Source organism: Berghia stephanieae, chromosome 12 (genome assembly GCF_034508935.2).
Source record: "Berghia stephanieae isolate SIO BIC M18660-M18661 chromosome 12, UCSD_Bste_1.3, whole genome shotgun sequence".
In the NCBI taxonomy this organism is placed as follows: domain Eukaryota; kingdom Metazoa; phylum Mollusca; class Gastropoda; order Nudibranchia; family Aeolidiidae; genus Berghia; species Berghia stephanieae.
The window spans coordinates 20,641,315-20,658,712 of NC_088371.1; the positions used below are offsets into that span (position 1 = coordinate 20,641,315).

The 17,398-nt window shown below is 34.9% G+C and overlaps 1 protein-coding gene across 16 annotated transcripts in view; it reads left to right on the top strand.

Annotated features, from left to right (window-relative positions):
- Positions 1-17,398, top strand: part of LOC144958343 (uncharacterized) — a 280,562-nt gene that overhangs the window by 222,103 nt on the left and 41,061 nt on the right. For 11 of the 16 annotated variants that reach the window (XM_078890268.1, XM_078890267.1, XM_078890266.1 and 8 more), the window contains 5 exons: positions 7,022-7,118; positions 8,748-8,830; positions 10,006-10,090; positions 11,882-11,988; positions 17,072-17,161. In XM_078890268.1, the coding sequence (XP_078746394.1) occupies positions 7,022-7,118; positions 8,748-8,830; positions 10,006-10,090; positions 11,882-11,988; positions 17,072-17,161 (462 nt within the window). The remainder of the gene's footprint in view (positions 1-7,021; positions 7,119-8,747; positions 8,831-10,005; positions 10,091-11,881; positions 11,989-17,071; positions 17,162-17,398) is intronic. The other 5 variants (XM_078890271.1, XM_078890275.1, XM_078890278.1 and 2 more) reach the window with 1 other exon arrangement.

Consider the following 17,398-nt stretch of genomic DNA (forward strand, 5'->3'; position numbering starts at 1 on the left):
GTTGACACAGCAGCAACAGCTACCGACTTTTTGTCTACAAATTAACCCTCTCCTTACCAACTACAGGAAAATCATCACATTCGTTACGATACAACCAACATTTATCTTATTCAAATTTCTTTTGAAGATCATAAATAGTAATGTGAAATTGATTGTAAGCTTCAATTTAATAAATGAACGTTTCGGGTTTCCCCTTTATCAACAAAACAGAATGAAAGAAACACCACAGATGAATGAATAATGTGGTAGTGGCGTAGTTAAGATGAATAACAAAATTGGTTGGCAGAACATTCATTCTGTTTTGTTGATAAAAGGGAAACCGAACGTTCATTTGATCTGTTTTTGTAATTAAATTGAAGCTTACAATCAATTTCACATTATTATTTATTTCTTCGAGCTTCGAGCAGCAACATTTACATTTTGAAGATCACAAAATTTAAAGAAAATGAACAGTGTGTTGTAGAGCATAATATCTTGCTAAAGAAATTATTTATCGCGAGAACTTACTGCTATTAGTCTATGTCAGAGTGATAAAAATTCTATTTTTGTGTTAGTTGGGCATGACGTTTTGATGAAAATCCTGAAAATGGCTGGTAAGGAGAGAGTTAAAAAGCGTCTCTGGCTGTTGTTCTTTCGGTGCCAGTCATCCCTCAGTCTTGATTCTAACTGATTTTCCAGACTTTAGACATACAGACCATATTTGTGACCCCTCGTCTCAAAACGGTATTATGTCGGGATGGACCAGATGCTGAAAAGTCAAATTATAATTAAACTGGTCAAAAATATGAAACGTTGGGTTTTAGTACAGTAAAATATGATATTCCTTCTCTTCTATAAAGCATATAAACTCAACTTAAGCATGATATTTCTGGCTACAAATTCCATTTTCAGCATCTTAATCATCCCGACTTAGTACCGTTTTGAGACAAGGGGTCACATATTATATACAGGTCTGACAACCGAACACAATTTTTTCATGTTTCCTTTAAACGTTTTTTAACTCTTTGTCTTTTTGTGTTGAGGGGGTCCCGATAGCTGAGTTGGTAGAGCACCATCCATCCCTGGATCAGTCGATTTTCTTTCTAACCCCCCCCCCCCCCCCCCACTATAGGAGTGATTGTGGGTAGCCGGGTCTGTTAGATCTGGCGGAAAGTATTTTGTGATAATAGTCAAGCGTGTTGTCCAAAGGGTAGCACGCAATTGCTATTGTCCGTTTCACGCTATAGAAACCAGGATATTGGCCTTACCGCTCAGGTCCTAACTTATAAACATACCCTGAAGTGTGACATGGCCATATTATTATGTATGATCTATGTGGGGCCATATTGAATTTATGGATTATGATATGGCTACATGATTTATTTGGCCATAAAAGTAATATATTATAATAGGTAGATAGTGTGAAGATAGAATCAATATTATTTATTATTGCCTCATAAAATTACCCAGGTAGCCAGTAAGCAGCTCGTGACTGAATCCAGTTGTTATGTAACCCGGGGGTAGACACATGACGTTTGTAGTCAATTGTCTTGGAAACCATTGTGTGTGTGTTATTTTTTGTTTTGTTTTTTTAATCTAATTTTTTTTCTTTTTACATGCGCTGAAATGACCTAAACGTGTAGAATGCGCTGTAAAACCCTTAATTAGAACAAACAAATATCTCCAACTGTTGACCAAAGCCCAATGGATATCAGTACAGAGTTACAATTTAACTGCCTTACTATGGAAAAAACGCGTATTGCAAAATTTGGTCAGAAGACCCTCATCTTGGCAAAAACTCAAACCTAGGATTTCGCGAGAGAGGGGGAGAGAGATGGGGAGACAATGAGAGAGAAAATGTGAGAGATAGATAGATAGAGAGATAGAGATAGATAGATAGATAGATAGATAGAGAGAGAGAGAGAGAGAGAGAGAGAGAGAGAGAGAGAGAGAGAGAGAGAGAGAGAGAGAGAGAGAGAGAGAGAGAAGAATAAAAAAGAAAAGGCAGAAGAGTTTATGAAATCCTGTTCTTTCTCTATTCATTTAAATTTATACTTATGACGTCAAGAAATACGAAAAGGAAAGAAGTAATAATAATAATAACAACAAAGACATATTGTGTAATATATGATAATCCTTAGTAAAGACCAAGCTATTATGTACTTTCATTTAAAATGGATAGTTTTTATTATTATTGAAATCTCATGTGTAATAATCTATCATAAACTTCAGTAAAGACCAATCTATTTTCATTTAAAATGGATAGTTTCGATTATTATTGAAATCTTATGTGTAATCTATCATAATCTCCGGTTAAGACCAAGCTACTTTCATTTAAATTGGATAATTTCGATTGTTTTCAAATCCCATTGTGTCAGTCTTGTTTACCGAGCTAATAAAAATGAAATTACCAAACGTTCGGGGGCTTTCATCATGTAAACACTTGAAGTTGTACAGTATAAGCTATGTAATATACGGCAATGAATGGTAGTCTTATCTAATAATATTAGGTACATATACAAAGGCGGGAGTCTTAAGGAAAGCCATTTGGTGCGATCATATTATTATGGAATAGATACGTGTTTGATCTAGGTTGTAATACGTACAATGTAAGAGGTTTGGGAATGGCCTTTTTATTAGTACTTGAACTTAAGTTCAGCCGTAAACTGATTGACAAAAATACTTTGAAAATAATGTAGCCAGAAAACGTTTACGTTAACTAGTAATCTGTTGTAAAAAGTAAAATACAGGTATTTTAAATTTTGGCGGGAAAACATTTATTTTAGCCAGTTAATTTGCGTACTATGGAAAGACAGGTATTTAACATTTTGGCCAGAAAATGTCCGAATTCTGCGAGGTCCCAGATTTGAGAGTTTTTGCCAAGATTGGGGGGGGGGGGGGGGGGGGGGTTGTAATTTAAATCGATGGTACTAATATTATGATAGACGAGTTTTCTCGCCAAATTTTGAATTACGTATTTTTGCAGAGTATGGTAATCAACAAGTTAAATGGAATATAAGCTTTCATTTAATTTACAAAGACATAATGATATGGACGTTTCGGATTTCTCCTTTGTCAAGAAAAAAAACAAAAAACGATGAACAAAACAATAATGACGATGAATGAGATATGAGAGGATGGCGGCATTTGATCTGAAACGTCCATAGCACAATCTGTATCTGTTAATTAAAAATTGAAGATTCAATTCCATTTTATTATTGTAATTTATGTCTTGATAAGACGTTTTAGCAATTTGTAGATTACTCTTTCACTCGATTGATGTTTGAAGTAATAAAAAGTTGTAACTTATATTTTGTGAAATACAAGAAATATTGGTTAACGCCGACGTACACTTATTCACAGGTCTGATAACTCTATTCATTATGGGCTCATTGTTGTAATGGAAAAAAAAAATTACGCAAAAATTGTCCATTTCATCAATGTTAAAGTAGGCCCACAATTGCATTCGGATATCAGACCTGTATATATGTACACGCCGGTTAACACACGATTGGTACTTGGAACTCTATTTGTGCCATTTTGTATTGACAACGTTCATTTTATTTTAGCGGATTTGACTATAACGCTACTAATATATCGATTTTGTTATATGATATTTTATTATACAAATAGTCGGAGGGCTTGTTTTGTATAGTAAAACGAGCTGTCTTCAACATTTATTGATTCAGGGCGTTATATCACAGTTATACAGAAATTATAAATCGTTTATTTTACGATAATTGGTCCCGCTTTTGGTCTCTAAAAAATATACGGTGTTTGATGGAAGGTATGTAGGAAAACGTCTTTTGAAGTGTTTGATTAAAGGGATATAAGAATAGGGTATAATGGGGCTGATTAAGATAGATTTTAGAATGATAGGTATTACGTCAAAGCCTAGGAAGTCAAACATATGTAGGTGTCATTTAGATATAGCGTAGATGTTACATTATACATTTTGGCAGTCAAAGATAGGTGTCATTCAAAGATATGATAGAAATTACAGTGTACATTTTGGCAGTCACATATATGTGTCCTTGAAAGATTTCATATGTCATCCACATAACCCCATAGAGCTGGAATTATTCCTGGTTTCTATAACCCCAAACGGACCATAGCCAATACCTACTACCTTTTGGGTAGGACCCTAGTTTCCCGCAAAGTACCTACTTTGTTTATTTTGTTTTATGTTTTGTTTCATTAACATTTTTATTGTTGTTGTTGTTGTTATTGTTGTTGTTCAAGTTCGGAGTCGCCTTAATTAAATTTGTTTTTGTATTTTTTAATTATTTTTTTTTAAAGTAAAATATTCATGACCAAAAGTTTATTTAAAAAGGTGTTTTATCAGTGTGTGGCGGTATTACAAATTAATGTACGGTATCTTATTTCATTATGGGAGATTTACAATCGACAGCCCATGGGCTACTTAATATGAATGGTAGGAAAGTACTTGAAACAAAGTGCCTCGTAATCTCCTCCGTGTGTACTCTTGGAGTCTAAGAGCATAATGTTCCATAGGAAGCCACACTGACTGTGCGTCGGACAGTAGTACCGACTCTTGACCAAGATTTTAAAATGACACAACACGGCAATTACAGCGTGTTTAACCCAATTGTGGAATCCTTGACCCTTTAACTGCAACTTTGAATTTTTTTCAAGTTATACATTTTTGCAAAAACATAGTCAAATTAAAATCTCAGATGTGATGGTTTTGAATATTAATTGTATGCGACTCTAACTTGAACGAGTCTTGTCTTAATTTCTTTTATTTTGTGGAAATAGTGTTATTCGAATTTCGTGTGTAAAGGGTTAATGTGAACAACATATCGAAGACAGTTCAGTGGCTTTGGTGGAGTTTAGTGGTACCTGCCTAGAGATGGTCAAATATATCCTGTTCATGGAGAGATAGAAAGTGTGTGTGTGTGTGTGTGTGTGTGTGTGGGAGAGAGAGAGAGAGAGAGAGAGAGAGAGAGAGAGGAGGGAGAGGGGAGGAGGGAGGGTGAGGGGTTGAGAGGAGGAGAGAGAGAGGGGTGGTGGTGTATGAGAGGAGAGGAGGAGGAGAGGAGGGGGGAATGGAAGAGGAGAATGATGATGATGATGTTGAGAAGAAGAAGAAGAAAGAAGAAGAAGAAGAGAAGAAAGAAGAAGAAGAAGAAGAAAGAAGAAGAAGAAGAAGAAGAAGAAGAAGAAGAAGAAGAAGAAGAAGAAGAAGAAGAAGAAGAAGAAGAAGAAGAAGAAGAAGAAGGAAGAAGAAGAAGAAGAAGAGAAGAAGAAGAAGAAGAAGAAAAGAAGAAGAAGGAAGAAGAAGAGAAAGAAGAAGAAGAAAGAAGAAGAAGAAGAAGAAGAAGAAGAAGAAGAAGAAGAAGAAGAAGAAGAAGAAGGAGGAGGAGGAGGAGGTGGAGGAGGAGGAAAAGGAGGAGGAGGGAAAAAAAGGATTTGTAACTGGAATTGAGAGTCCAGAAAGTCCCATCTGTAGATCACTAAATTAAACTGGTCCCGGGTTTAGTCGAGATTCCCCCCTAAACCTTTTGTTCACCCAAACATACGTAATTCATTGGGTTGCTCATTATGTTAGATCTGTCTAAAAGTACTTTGCCAAAGAAGTATCCAAATGATAACAAGCAATTGATACAGAAATTAGAATATATACCGCGGGTTCCCCGGTCCTTATGGCTCTAAAATGCTTCGTTGCCCTTTTGTAATATAATAGGGGGGGGGGGGGGGGATATGTTATTTATTTGTTATGGCCATGTGTTTTATATTCTGTTCATGGATAGTTGCGGGTGGATGAATGGATGAATGTGTTGCTATTTTTATTGTTCAATATATTATTATTATTATTATTATTATTATTATTATTATTATTATTATTATTATTATTATTATTATTTGGCTATGAGTATGTATGGTTATGCTGTTATGCTTGATATTGTGCGTGTGTGTGTGTGTGTGCGTGTGTGTGCGTGATTTATATGGCCATATATTGTAATATACATTGACCAAAGTTGAGTTATATGTCAACAACAATAAATCAACAGCTGGCGCTCTCAGTATTGAATATGTTTCAATATCTATTCAACTATTGTCTGTTGGGATTTTTTTTTTTCATACTAAAAATGCGTACCTACAATGAAACTATCGGAAAGTGGTATATGTGTAATGTTATATATTATGATATTAGAGAGAGAGAGAGAGAGAGAGAGAGAGAGAGAGAGAGAGAGAGAGAGAGAGAGAGAGAGACGGAGATAGAGAGAAATAGAGAGAGAGAGGAGGAAGAGAGAGAAATAGAGAGAGAGGGGGCGGGGAGAGAGAGAGAGAGAGAGAGAGAAAAGAGAGGGAGAGAGAGGGGGGGGGGTCGTTTGGGAGAGGAGATGCGGGGGGGGGGGGGGTACAGGAAAGAAAGAAAGGGTGTGAGAGAGAGAGTGGGGGGGGGGGAGGGGTAATGGAGAGATGGGGGTCGTTTGGGAGAGGAGATGCGGGGGAGGGGTACAGGAAAGAAAGAAAGGGAGAGAGAGAGAGAGAGAGAGAGAGAGAGAGAGAGAGAGAGAGAGAGAGAGAGTGAGGGGGGGGGGGGGAGGGGAGAGATGGGGTCCTCTATTGGAATATGGAAAGATTGTATTATTTATTGGAAAATAGATATTAAGTTGACTAACTCAAAACAGAACAAAAATCTATTTAAAAGAATTAAAAATGGTAATTTTAAGATTATTTTCTTTAAACACAATGTAATTTTGTTATAAATCGGTAAGTAAATGTTATAAAATATATTTATTCTTTTAAAACAGGAATAATCATTTATATAGCTCCAAATTTCAAATAATGAAATTATATTATTTTCTATTATCTAGATACGTTTTTTATAATAGACTTAAACAATGATAAGATTAATATGATTATTCAATGTTTCATTGTTGTATTTATGTCACTTAAAAATACGAAAAACTTTTGACTTTTCGTATTGTTAAGCCCAAATTAGAAAAAAGTTTCATGCCAATGCTAATAATATACCTCTTTCCCTCTCCCAATTCCATACTCGTGTCCACAGAAAAAATACACAGCCCCAAGCAGAACCCCAACTAGCACCACGGCCAAGGCCACAACAGAGAAGAAAGAGGTCAAGGCCTCTCCAAGAACTCCTTTGGGTCAGTACATTTTAATTGTTTTTGTTTGTCTCCTTTTTTGTTTGTTTGTTGTTTTTTTTATTGTTGTTTTTTTTTTTTTGATTTTTTTATTAGTTGTTTTGTCTTCTTTTAATGTTGATTATGTCCAATTGTTTTAGCTTTTTCATCTTTTGGTATGCCACTCGCCTTTCAACATGTAACGCCCGTGGAAAAGACTCTTTACTGATATTGTCTAACGCATTCAGGTGCAAAACAGTAAATGACCGGTATCAATGTTGTTGCTGTCGAGGAAAAAAAAAATCCAACTGTAATAGCACCTTACAGGCGACACGCTAAGTGTTATAAAGCCTCAACAGCAGTCCCTCAGTCCCTTCCGCTGTTCTTAGCCTAGATCTTCCATCTCCTCCCAGGTCAGACGTTGGAGCATAAAAACTGACCTCAACAGTACTCCTATACCTTCTTTTGTTCTTTGCCAAGGTCTTTATGTCATTCCAGGTCAGACTATGGAGCATATGGAACATCAACAGTCCTTCTACACATTCTTTTGTATTTTGCTTTTGTCTTTATGTCATCCCAGGTCAGACTATGGAGCATATAGGACATCAACTGCACTCCCACACATTCTTTTGTTCTTTGCTTTGGTTTTTATGTCATCCCAGGTCAGACTATGGAGCATATAGGACATCAACTGCACTCCTAAACCTTTTTTTTTTTTTTTGCTATCTTTGCTTTGGTCTCTATGTCATTTCCAAATCATACTCTGGAGCATATAGGACATCAACAGTTCTCCGACACCTTCTTTTGTTCTTTGCTTTGGTCTTTATGTCATCCCAGGTCAGACTATGAAGCGCATAGGACACTAACAAGTACTCCGACACCTTTTTTTGCTCTTTTCTTTGGTCTTTATGTCATCCCATGTCAGACTATGGAGCGTCAACAGTTTTCCTACACTTTCTTTTGTTCTTTGCCTGGATCTTTATGTCATCCCAGATTTTATTGGACCGCAACAGCACTCCTGCTCCTTCTTCTGATCTTTTCCTGGGCCTTCATATTCTCCTAGCTCATATCGGAGACCTTTAATTTCGCAATGCAGGCTTCTTCTCCAAGGAATTGTCTGTGGCTGCCTCTCGTCCCCTTGTCGTGCCTTGCAAGTTCAATTCAAAGCCCTACTTTGCAAAATCGACGGGTCCTGACGTTTTGTATAGCCTACTCATCGCTATTTTCTCCTTTTGACATTATTATTATTATTATTATTATTATTATTATTATTATTATTATTATTATTATTATTATTATTATTATTATTATTATATTATTATTATTATTATTATTATTATATTGTCATCATCATCATCATCATCATCATCATCATCATCATCATCATCATCATTATCATCATCATCATCATCATCATCATCATCATCATCATCATCATCATCATCATCATCATCATCATCATCATCATTATTATTATTATTATTATTATTATTATTATTATTATTATTATTATTATTATTGTTATTATTATTATTATAGAATACCATATTGACGCGATGGGCCACATGCGTCAATAATGGCAAGCATTTCAAAATACGTTTGTTTTGTTTTGGTTTTTGTGTGACTGGAAACCATTTCTGCTTTTCCCCTCAGCTGCACGATCTCCTACCAAGCTTGCATCTCCGAGAACTCCTTCAAACTCTGCCTCCCCGAGAACGGGTGCTGCAGCTACTAATGTAAGTATTTTCCCTTCACCCTCTCTTCCTCGTTATCATTCCCATCCTCCCCCGTCTCCTCATCCTCCTTCTCCCATTTTTACTCCTCCTCCTCCTGCTCAATCACCTCCTTCTTCTTCTTCTTCTTCTTCTTCTTCTTCTTCTTCTTCTTCTTCTTCTTCTTCTTCTTCTTCTTTTCTTATTATTATTATTTTATTATTATTATTATTATTATTATTTATTATTATTATTATTATTATTATTATTTATTTATTATTATTTTATTATTATTATTATTATTATTTTATTCTCCTTACTCCTCCTCCTCCTCCTCCTGTTCATCATCATCATCATCATCATCATCATCATCATCATCATCATCATCGTCGTCGTCGTCGTCTTCGTCGTCGTCATCATTACCATCATTATCCACCATCGCTGACAACCCCTTTTTAATTAACGCCATCATTATTTTGTGTATTGTTTAAAATGTGTATTTCTTTAAAGGCCCAAAAAGGCAAGAAAAGTAAACATTTAACACAAAAATCAAACAATCTATTTGCCCAAATAACCATCTGAGCAGTATCAAATCAAAAGATTTAATCCCATAGTTGAATTGATTAACTTTTCTTGTTAATTGATTTACCTTTTAAACCTTGGTCAGATTATTTATAAAGCGCTTTTAGCTCGTTTAGTGGATGTTGCGCTATATAAAAAGCTCAAGTTAAAAAAAAAAGGTTTTAAAATTCTTATATTTATTTCAATCATTTCAGGGCACGATTCGTAGTCTCTTTCTTTAACTCTTTAAATGTAATCATTTGAGCGAAGTGGCCGAGTGGTTAAGGCAATGCAGTGTGACCCGGAAGGTCCCGGATTCGAGCCCCGCTTCAGGCATTTTCGTTTGTTTTTTTATCGTTGAGCAAGATTATTAACCCCCAAATTTGCTCACTTGGACATCATGGGTGAATCCCGTTGACATCTGACATCTTGTTTGATCAATTATCTATATTCCTTCGTGGATTGCCTCGGCAATGCCAAACCATCACTTCCCACATTTTGCTTCATATTGTATAATGAAATTAACTCTTTCAGTGCAACACTTGTAATTCTATTTTGACTTCATTACATTATGAAGTTAATCCTCTCTCACTAACAGTCGTATTTCTTTCATTGCATTACTAAATTAACCCTTTCAGGGCAAGGCTAGCACCCCCAGGAAACCTGATTACAGCAACGTCACCAGCAGGATAGGATCCAAGGACAAAATCACTCACAAGCCAGGTATTAATGAGAATAATAATAATAATAATGATAATAATAATAATAATATAATAATAATAATAATAATAATAATAATAATAATAATAATAATAATAATAATAATAATAATAATATAAAATGATGATGATGATGATGATGATGATGATGATGATGATGATGATGATGATGATGATGATGAGATGATAATAACAATAACATCATAATAATAGATAGATAGATAGATAGATAGATAGATAGATAGATAGATAGATAGATAGATAGATAGATAGATAGATAGACAGACAGACAGACAGACAGACAGACAGACAGATAGATGGATAGATAGATAGATAGATAGATAGATAGATAGATAGATAGATAGATAGATAGATAGATAGATTAAAAAATATTTTAATAAATAATAAATAAATAAATAAATTAATTAATTAATAAACGAAAGACTAAATTACTGAATCGATAAATGGATATTGGGATAGAATTTTTGGATAAAACCATGCATATAGTAGATAAAGGAATGAATAAAACAGATATTTAAAAATGAAACTAAGAATTATAATGGAAACAGAATAATGACAGTGCAATGACATAAATCAATGGATGCATGATTAAAATGCATATTAACAAGATATTACAACAAATGCATAAAAAGATAAGCTTAGTATTAATACATAAGCGTCTACATTTTTAACAAATGATCAGCAATTGATTTCAACTGACTAATACCGATAAGTAGAAAGCATTGGTAATCAGTGTTCAACAGTTTTGCGCTGTTGTTTTATCTTTCATTTTGCCTTGTAGATAGAACAGCCTGTTTGAGATAATGAAAACATGAGCTCAGCGGTTTGGGTCATCCTGCCTATAGACGATTGTCAGGGATGAAATGGTCAAGTGGTTTGACACTCGCCTTCGGATCGGAGGATCCAGGGTTCGAGCCCTGCTACGAGTGACGAATGGTTGAGTTCTTAGAACAGGCTCTTCACTGACATTCCCTCACCGTACTCAGGTGTAAAATTAGTACCTTACAGTTAACAGTAGCCTAGATCTTCGTCTCCTCCCAGGTCAGACTTTGGAGTATATAAATTGACCTCACCAGTTCTCCTACACCTTCTTTTGTTTGTTCTTTGTCTGTGTCTCTGTTGGGGAAAAATTAAAGATGTAAACAGGTGTCGTGTCTCATCCTATAAGTGTTGATGTTGACTCGGGATCCCGTGATCTCGTTCACGGATATTTCGCTATAAAAATCGTCACGTTTAAAATCTTTTACAAGCGTCCAAGACTTAATAATAATAATAATAATAATAAATAAATAATAATAATAATAATAATAATAATAATAATAATAATAATAATAATAATTAATAATAATAATAATAATGATAATAATGATAATACATTTATACAGCGCTCATTCTCGTGTAAAACACAAGCTCTGGGCATTTTACAATATAAATTATTAATTTTGAGTGAAAAAAAATATATCAAGGATTCGTAGTGTCAATAAAAGCAAATACAGTAAAGATGTGTCTTGAGATTCTTTTTAAATGCAGGTAAAGACTTACACTCCCTCAGACCACGTGGTAGTTCATTCCAATTCTTGGGGCCGAAACAAGCAAACGATCTATCACCAAATTTTGTTCTTGATCTTTTTTCCGAAGTGTTCGTTTGGATATTACATGATCTTAAAGTGTAATTTTCAAAATCAGACCACATGATTTGTGAGATATGCCGGTGCTATGCCAGTCAAACACTTATAAACAAGACAATGAAGATTTTCCTATTTTAATCTCACAGGAGGTGGAAATGTGAAAATCGAAAGCAGGAAAGTGAAGGTTGAAGCCAAGTCCAAGATAGGCTCTCTCGACAACGCTAGTCACAAGCCACAAGGGGGAGATAAGAAGGTACGTATTGTCCACTGAGGTGTATTCGGTTGGGTTACTCCCCTTTTGTATTGTTTTAAATTTTTTTTCTGTGTGTTTGTGTGTTCATACTTTCAGTTCTAATATTTTTTTGTCTTTTTTCTTTATTTTTTTTTCTGTTTGTGGGGTTTTGTTTTATTTTTGGTTTGTTTTTTTTTTTTTTTGTATTTTATTATGTGTTTTTAAAATTGATTTTGTTGCTATTTTTTGTTGTTTTTTTTTGTTTTTGGGGGTTTTTTTCGCTTGATTTTATAATTTTTTAAAAGGTGGGTTTTTAATTTCTTTATTTCTGTTTTTTCTGTGAAATTTACTTAACATATTGTTTTATGTGAATGGTCTTTTAATGTGATATGTCATCGTCCTGATATGTATTTCATTATTTGACGTACTATACATTTCTCTCTTACCACTTAGTCTCAACAATCAAATGTCATATTTGTACATTTCTTTGTCATTGATTGTTTCATCGTCACTGATAAATGTCTCATTTCATAATTTGCTCTTTGTTTCTTTCTTTCCTCTTGTCTCACAAATGTCTCATTTCATCATTTCATTTGCTCATTGATTGTTTCTTTCCTCTTATCTCACAAATGGCTCATCTCATCATTTCATTTGCTCTTTGTTTTGTTTCTTTCCTCATGTCTCACAAATGTCTCATTTCATCATTTCATTTGCTCATTGATTGTTTCTTTCCTCTCGTTTCACAAATGTATCATTTCATCATTTCATTTGCTCTTTGTTTTTTTCTTCTTGTCTCACAAATGTCTCATTTCATCATTTCATTTGCTCATTGATTGTTTCTTTCCTCTCGTTTCACAAATGTATCATTTCATCATTTCATTTGCTCAACATAAAATCCGTCTGCTCTCGCTCTACGTGACTCACCCTCATGAGCTGGAGCTCCAAATCTATCGACATCGATCCACGTTCATTCATCAAAACATAAAACCAACATCCATCTAGTATGTCCTTTGTCAAAGAGTACAACGTATTTCTCTTCAAGCGTCTGAATCTTCCCATTCACTAATACAGCTATGTGGTCTAGTGCATGGTATGACACTCGCCTTCGGACCGGAAGATCCAGGGTTTCGAGGCCCGATTTGAACGGCGCCGCATAGTTTTTTTGTCCTTGGAAAAAGACTCTATACTCACATTCTCCCATCGTTTTCAGGTGTAAATTTGAGTCAGTGGTCGTTAACAGCGTTGTCTCTGTCAGAAAAAAATGTAATGTAGCCTAACAGGCGTCATCATGGCTCGTTCTACATGTTAAGAGTTGCTGTTGGCTAGGGACTCCTTGTAACGCGCTTTGAGCACGTTTAGTTGACACTGCGCTATATAAAAATGCTCAAGTTTCTATCCACCTAAACTTAAGGCTATCATCCATCTTGCTTTATCGTTGTCATAGAATACAAGATTCATTTCTCTGATTTCGTCTGTGCGTTTCCATTCACTAATACGGTTGCCAAGCTATATTTGGTCGTTTTAAGGCTATAGAAGATCCGTATTTAATACCAGATCTCTCAGCAAAGAACAAACGCTTTTTAAAAATTTGCTCAGAAAACTCGTCCTTCAAATTATATCGATCAATTAAAATGGCCTTTATCCTGGCAAAAACGCTCAATCTATCTATCTATCTATCTATCTATCTATCTATCTATCTATCTATCTATCTATCTATCTATCTATCTATCTATCTATCTATCTACTATCTATTCTATCTATCTATCTATCTATCTATCTATCTATCTATCTATCTATCTATCTATCTATCTATCTATCTATCTATCTATCTATCTATCTATCTATCTATCTATCTATCTATCTATCTATCTATCATCTATCTATCTTATCTATCTATCTATCTATCTATCTATCTATCTATTATCTATCTATCTATCTATCTATCTATCTATCTATCTATTATCATCTATCATCTATCTATCTATCTATCTATCTATCTATCTATCTATCTATCTATCTATCTATTTATCTATCTGTCTGGCTATCTATCTTTCTATCTGTCTATATGTCTATCTATCACTCTCTCACACACAGACACACACACACACATACATACACACACAAATAGAGAGAGAGTGGGGGGGGGGGCGAGATAGATAGAGAGGGAGAACGAAAGAGAGAGAGAGAGAGAGAGAGAGAGAGAGAGAGAGAGAGAGAGAGAGAGAGAGAGAGATAGAGAGAGAGAGAAGTTGGCAAATGGAGATTTAGACGGAGAGGGAGTCCACACGAATTTAGTTTGTTAAAGGTTCGATAAGGAATCGACCCAATTCACTTATGGTCGCTGCCTATTTAAATGATTGGGGTTCTTTGATTTAAAAGAAAATTGTCTGTCTTGTTTGTTTGTTTGGGGGGGGGGGGGGGGGTCCTTATTCTTCTTTTGAATTGATCCCGTCTATCAACAAGCAGCATATATATATTGCAAAATGAAGGTCACTACCAACCCCAATTTGAGGGCCGTTTAAATATCAATTATGTTGAATTCGCTGCCCTACGATGGTCAAAGCTACAAACTGTTAGTCATAGCTGTGAATCTAATCGCTAAAGAAAGAGAATAATAATTATCGACATCGAGCAATCATTTATATATTTTTTTTATCTTGATTTCCTTTTCTATTGTTTTTTTTATGTGCAACTACCTCGAATACTTGAGAAAATGAAACTGAAAATATCAAATGTTATATTATTCATAACACCGAGTGTCTCTTCATGTTTTGACGTTTGCTTAACTCGATGTGTGTATGTGTGTTAATGATAATATTTTGACAATGTCATCTTAACAAACACCGTTTGTGTTTTATCGTCATCATCATCATCATCATCATCATCATCATCATCATCATCATCATCATCATCATCATCATCATCATCATCTTTCCAACCATTTGTATAAATGCCTGTGAGATGGAGGAGTTCTACACCACAATATGAGTATGAGTTGATTTATCTCACCCACATCGCTCAAAGCTTTAAAAAGTGTCGATCCGTGTTTTAACGTTTGCTTAACTTTGTGTATGTGTGTTGATAGTATTTTTGACAATGCCGTCCCATAAAAAAATAACAACTTTTTGTTTATCATCATCTATTAAACCATGTTACAGACTACTACAATACATTATAGATTATTCACACCCATCGCCCAAAGCTTACAATTGTTTGTTCATGTTTTAACATTGGCTTTATGAGTGTTGAGGATTTTTTGACATTTCCACCCTTAAAAAAAAACCATTTAACTATGTGTCAATGAGAAGATGACTGGTACAACTCAACACATCAGAAATTATTCACACCTACCTCCCAAAGCTTGCAATTGGTTTGTTTATGTTTTTACATTAGGTTAACTGTCCATATGCGTCGATCATATTTTTGACAATGCCATCTCATCAAAAAACATCCTCCTGTCTATCATCACCCATTCAACCATGCGTAAATGAGATGATGACAGTTAATTCGCCACAACCAATCGCCCACACAAAGCTTACAAGTGTTTGTTTATGTTTCGACATTGGCTTAACTGTTCATGTGTATTGATGATATTGATGACAACGCCATCTATGTCTTCCTCAAAGATTTATATTATCTGTTCATGTGAAAACGTTGGCTTGACTTCGTATATTCGTGTGTTTTAATAATAATATTTTTTGACAATGTCATTCTATCAAACGACCGCCTGTCTATAATCATCATCATCATCATCATCATTATCATTATCATCATAATCATGATGATCATCATCATCTTCGTCATCACCATCGCCATCCATCAACCATTTCTAGATGTCTGAGAGTATGAAAGAATGCTACAAAACAACATTATCAGTTTATTTGTCACACCAATTGCTCAAAGCTTACAAACCTGTGTCCTTCTTTTGCTCCCAATACATATCCCTGAAATTATTAAACTATTTTGCATGTAGGCTATAGGGATATTGATTTTTTGCATGTAATATAATATTTTATAATCACCCATGACAATTAGCAACATCACGCTGTCCAAATCTGCACTCTACCATCCTTGTCCTCCTTTTAAGACAGTGAACAAATTTACTTTCTTGAATTATTTCTTTGTGTTTATTTTTTTTTTAATTGGAAATATTTACTTCACCATAAACATCATTGTAACTGAAAATTTCTCTCGTAAAGAGAAATATGTAAACATAACTGTTATACAACATATTATTTCGGAATGTTGAAGAATTTGGAACTGAAACATTTTCTCGTAAGATTTTTCTTTTATGCATTGTCATACTATCATTATTTGTCCAAAATCAGTAATATGAAATAGTTCTTTTAATTGCATCATTTTGGTAAATATTGATCTAAGAATCATTTGTTGTCAAAATACAAACTAATGATATGACGTATTTTACAAGCTCTTTTGTTTTCAGTGTTATATTGTTAATTATTGTAACCAAAGTGACTAACATTTTGAAAAAAAGGAGTTTAAAAATTATTTATATGGAAGCTAATGACAATGTGATTACAACTAATGGTACATCACCCACCACCCACCTCTCCCATCCCTCATCCCAACCCCCCCCCCCCCCAACCTTATTCCCAAAACTTGCTGAACTCATCTCCTTCCAAACCCAAATATTCAAAAAAAATCTTGGGTTTAAACCTTCTACTTCTGCAACGACTGAAACTACCTCTTTCTCATCCACCACCACCACCACCAATCCCCTGAACCCTATTTTTTCTTATATTTTATCCTTATTATTTCGATGACGTGGCGTCGTCGTGTTGAATCGCTGAATTGCTTTATGCCGCCACCTTGCTCTGCTATGTTCGCTACCACCCCTGGTTTGGCTGCCATATATGCTACTGATGTGTGCTATGTGCTCTTCATCATCTACACACTACATCCACAACTGTAACTCGCCAATAATATGTCATCGTCTTCGCATAATTGCCTGTACTGCCTCACGGTGACACACTACACACGACGATTCCAACTTCTACATCAATTTCTACACGTTTTGTTCTACAACACATCACCATCTCTGCAACACACGTGTTGTGTGTGCGTGTGTGATTGGCATGTGCAGATTGAAACCAAGAAGTTGGATTGGAAAGTAGAGTCCAAGATCGGGTCTCTGGACAATGCTAGCCATGTGGCTGGTGGCGGTGACAAAAAGGTAAATCGTGATGGAATACCTAGTTGAAGAAAATACACATCAATATATCTTATAATTTATTCAATTTGGAATCGATCGGTCAAGCTCATACCATTGCTTAATCGAAATTTGATGGAAGGTCTTTAGCTTTATCATTAAAGTAACTGCTGGTTGTCTAAATGAACAAACACGTTTAATTGTTTATTCTCCATTTAAAAAACAAACAAACAAAAAATTGGTCAGTGAATTGGATTTTCA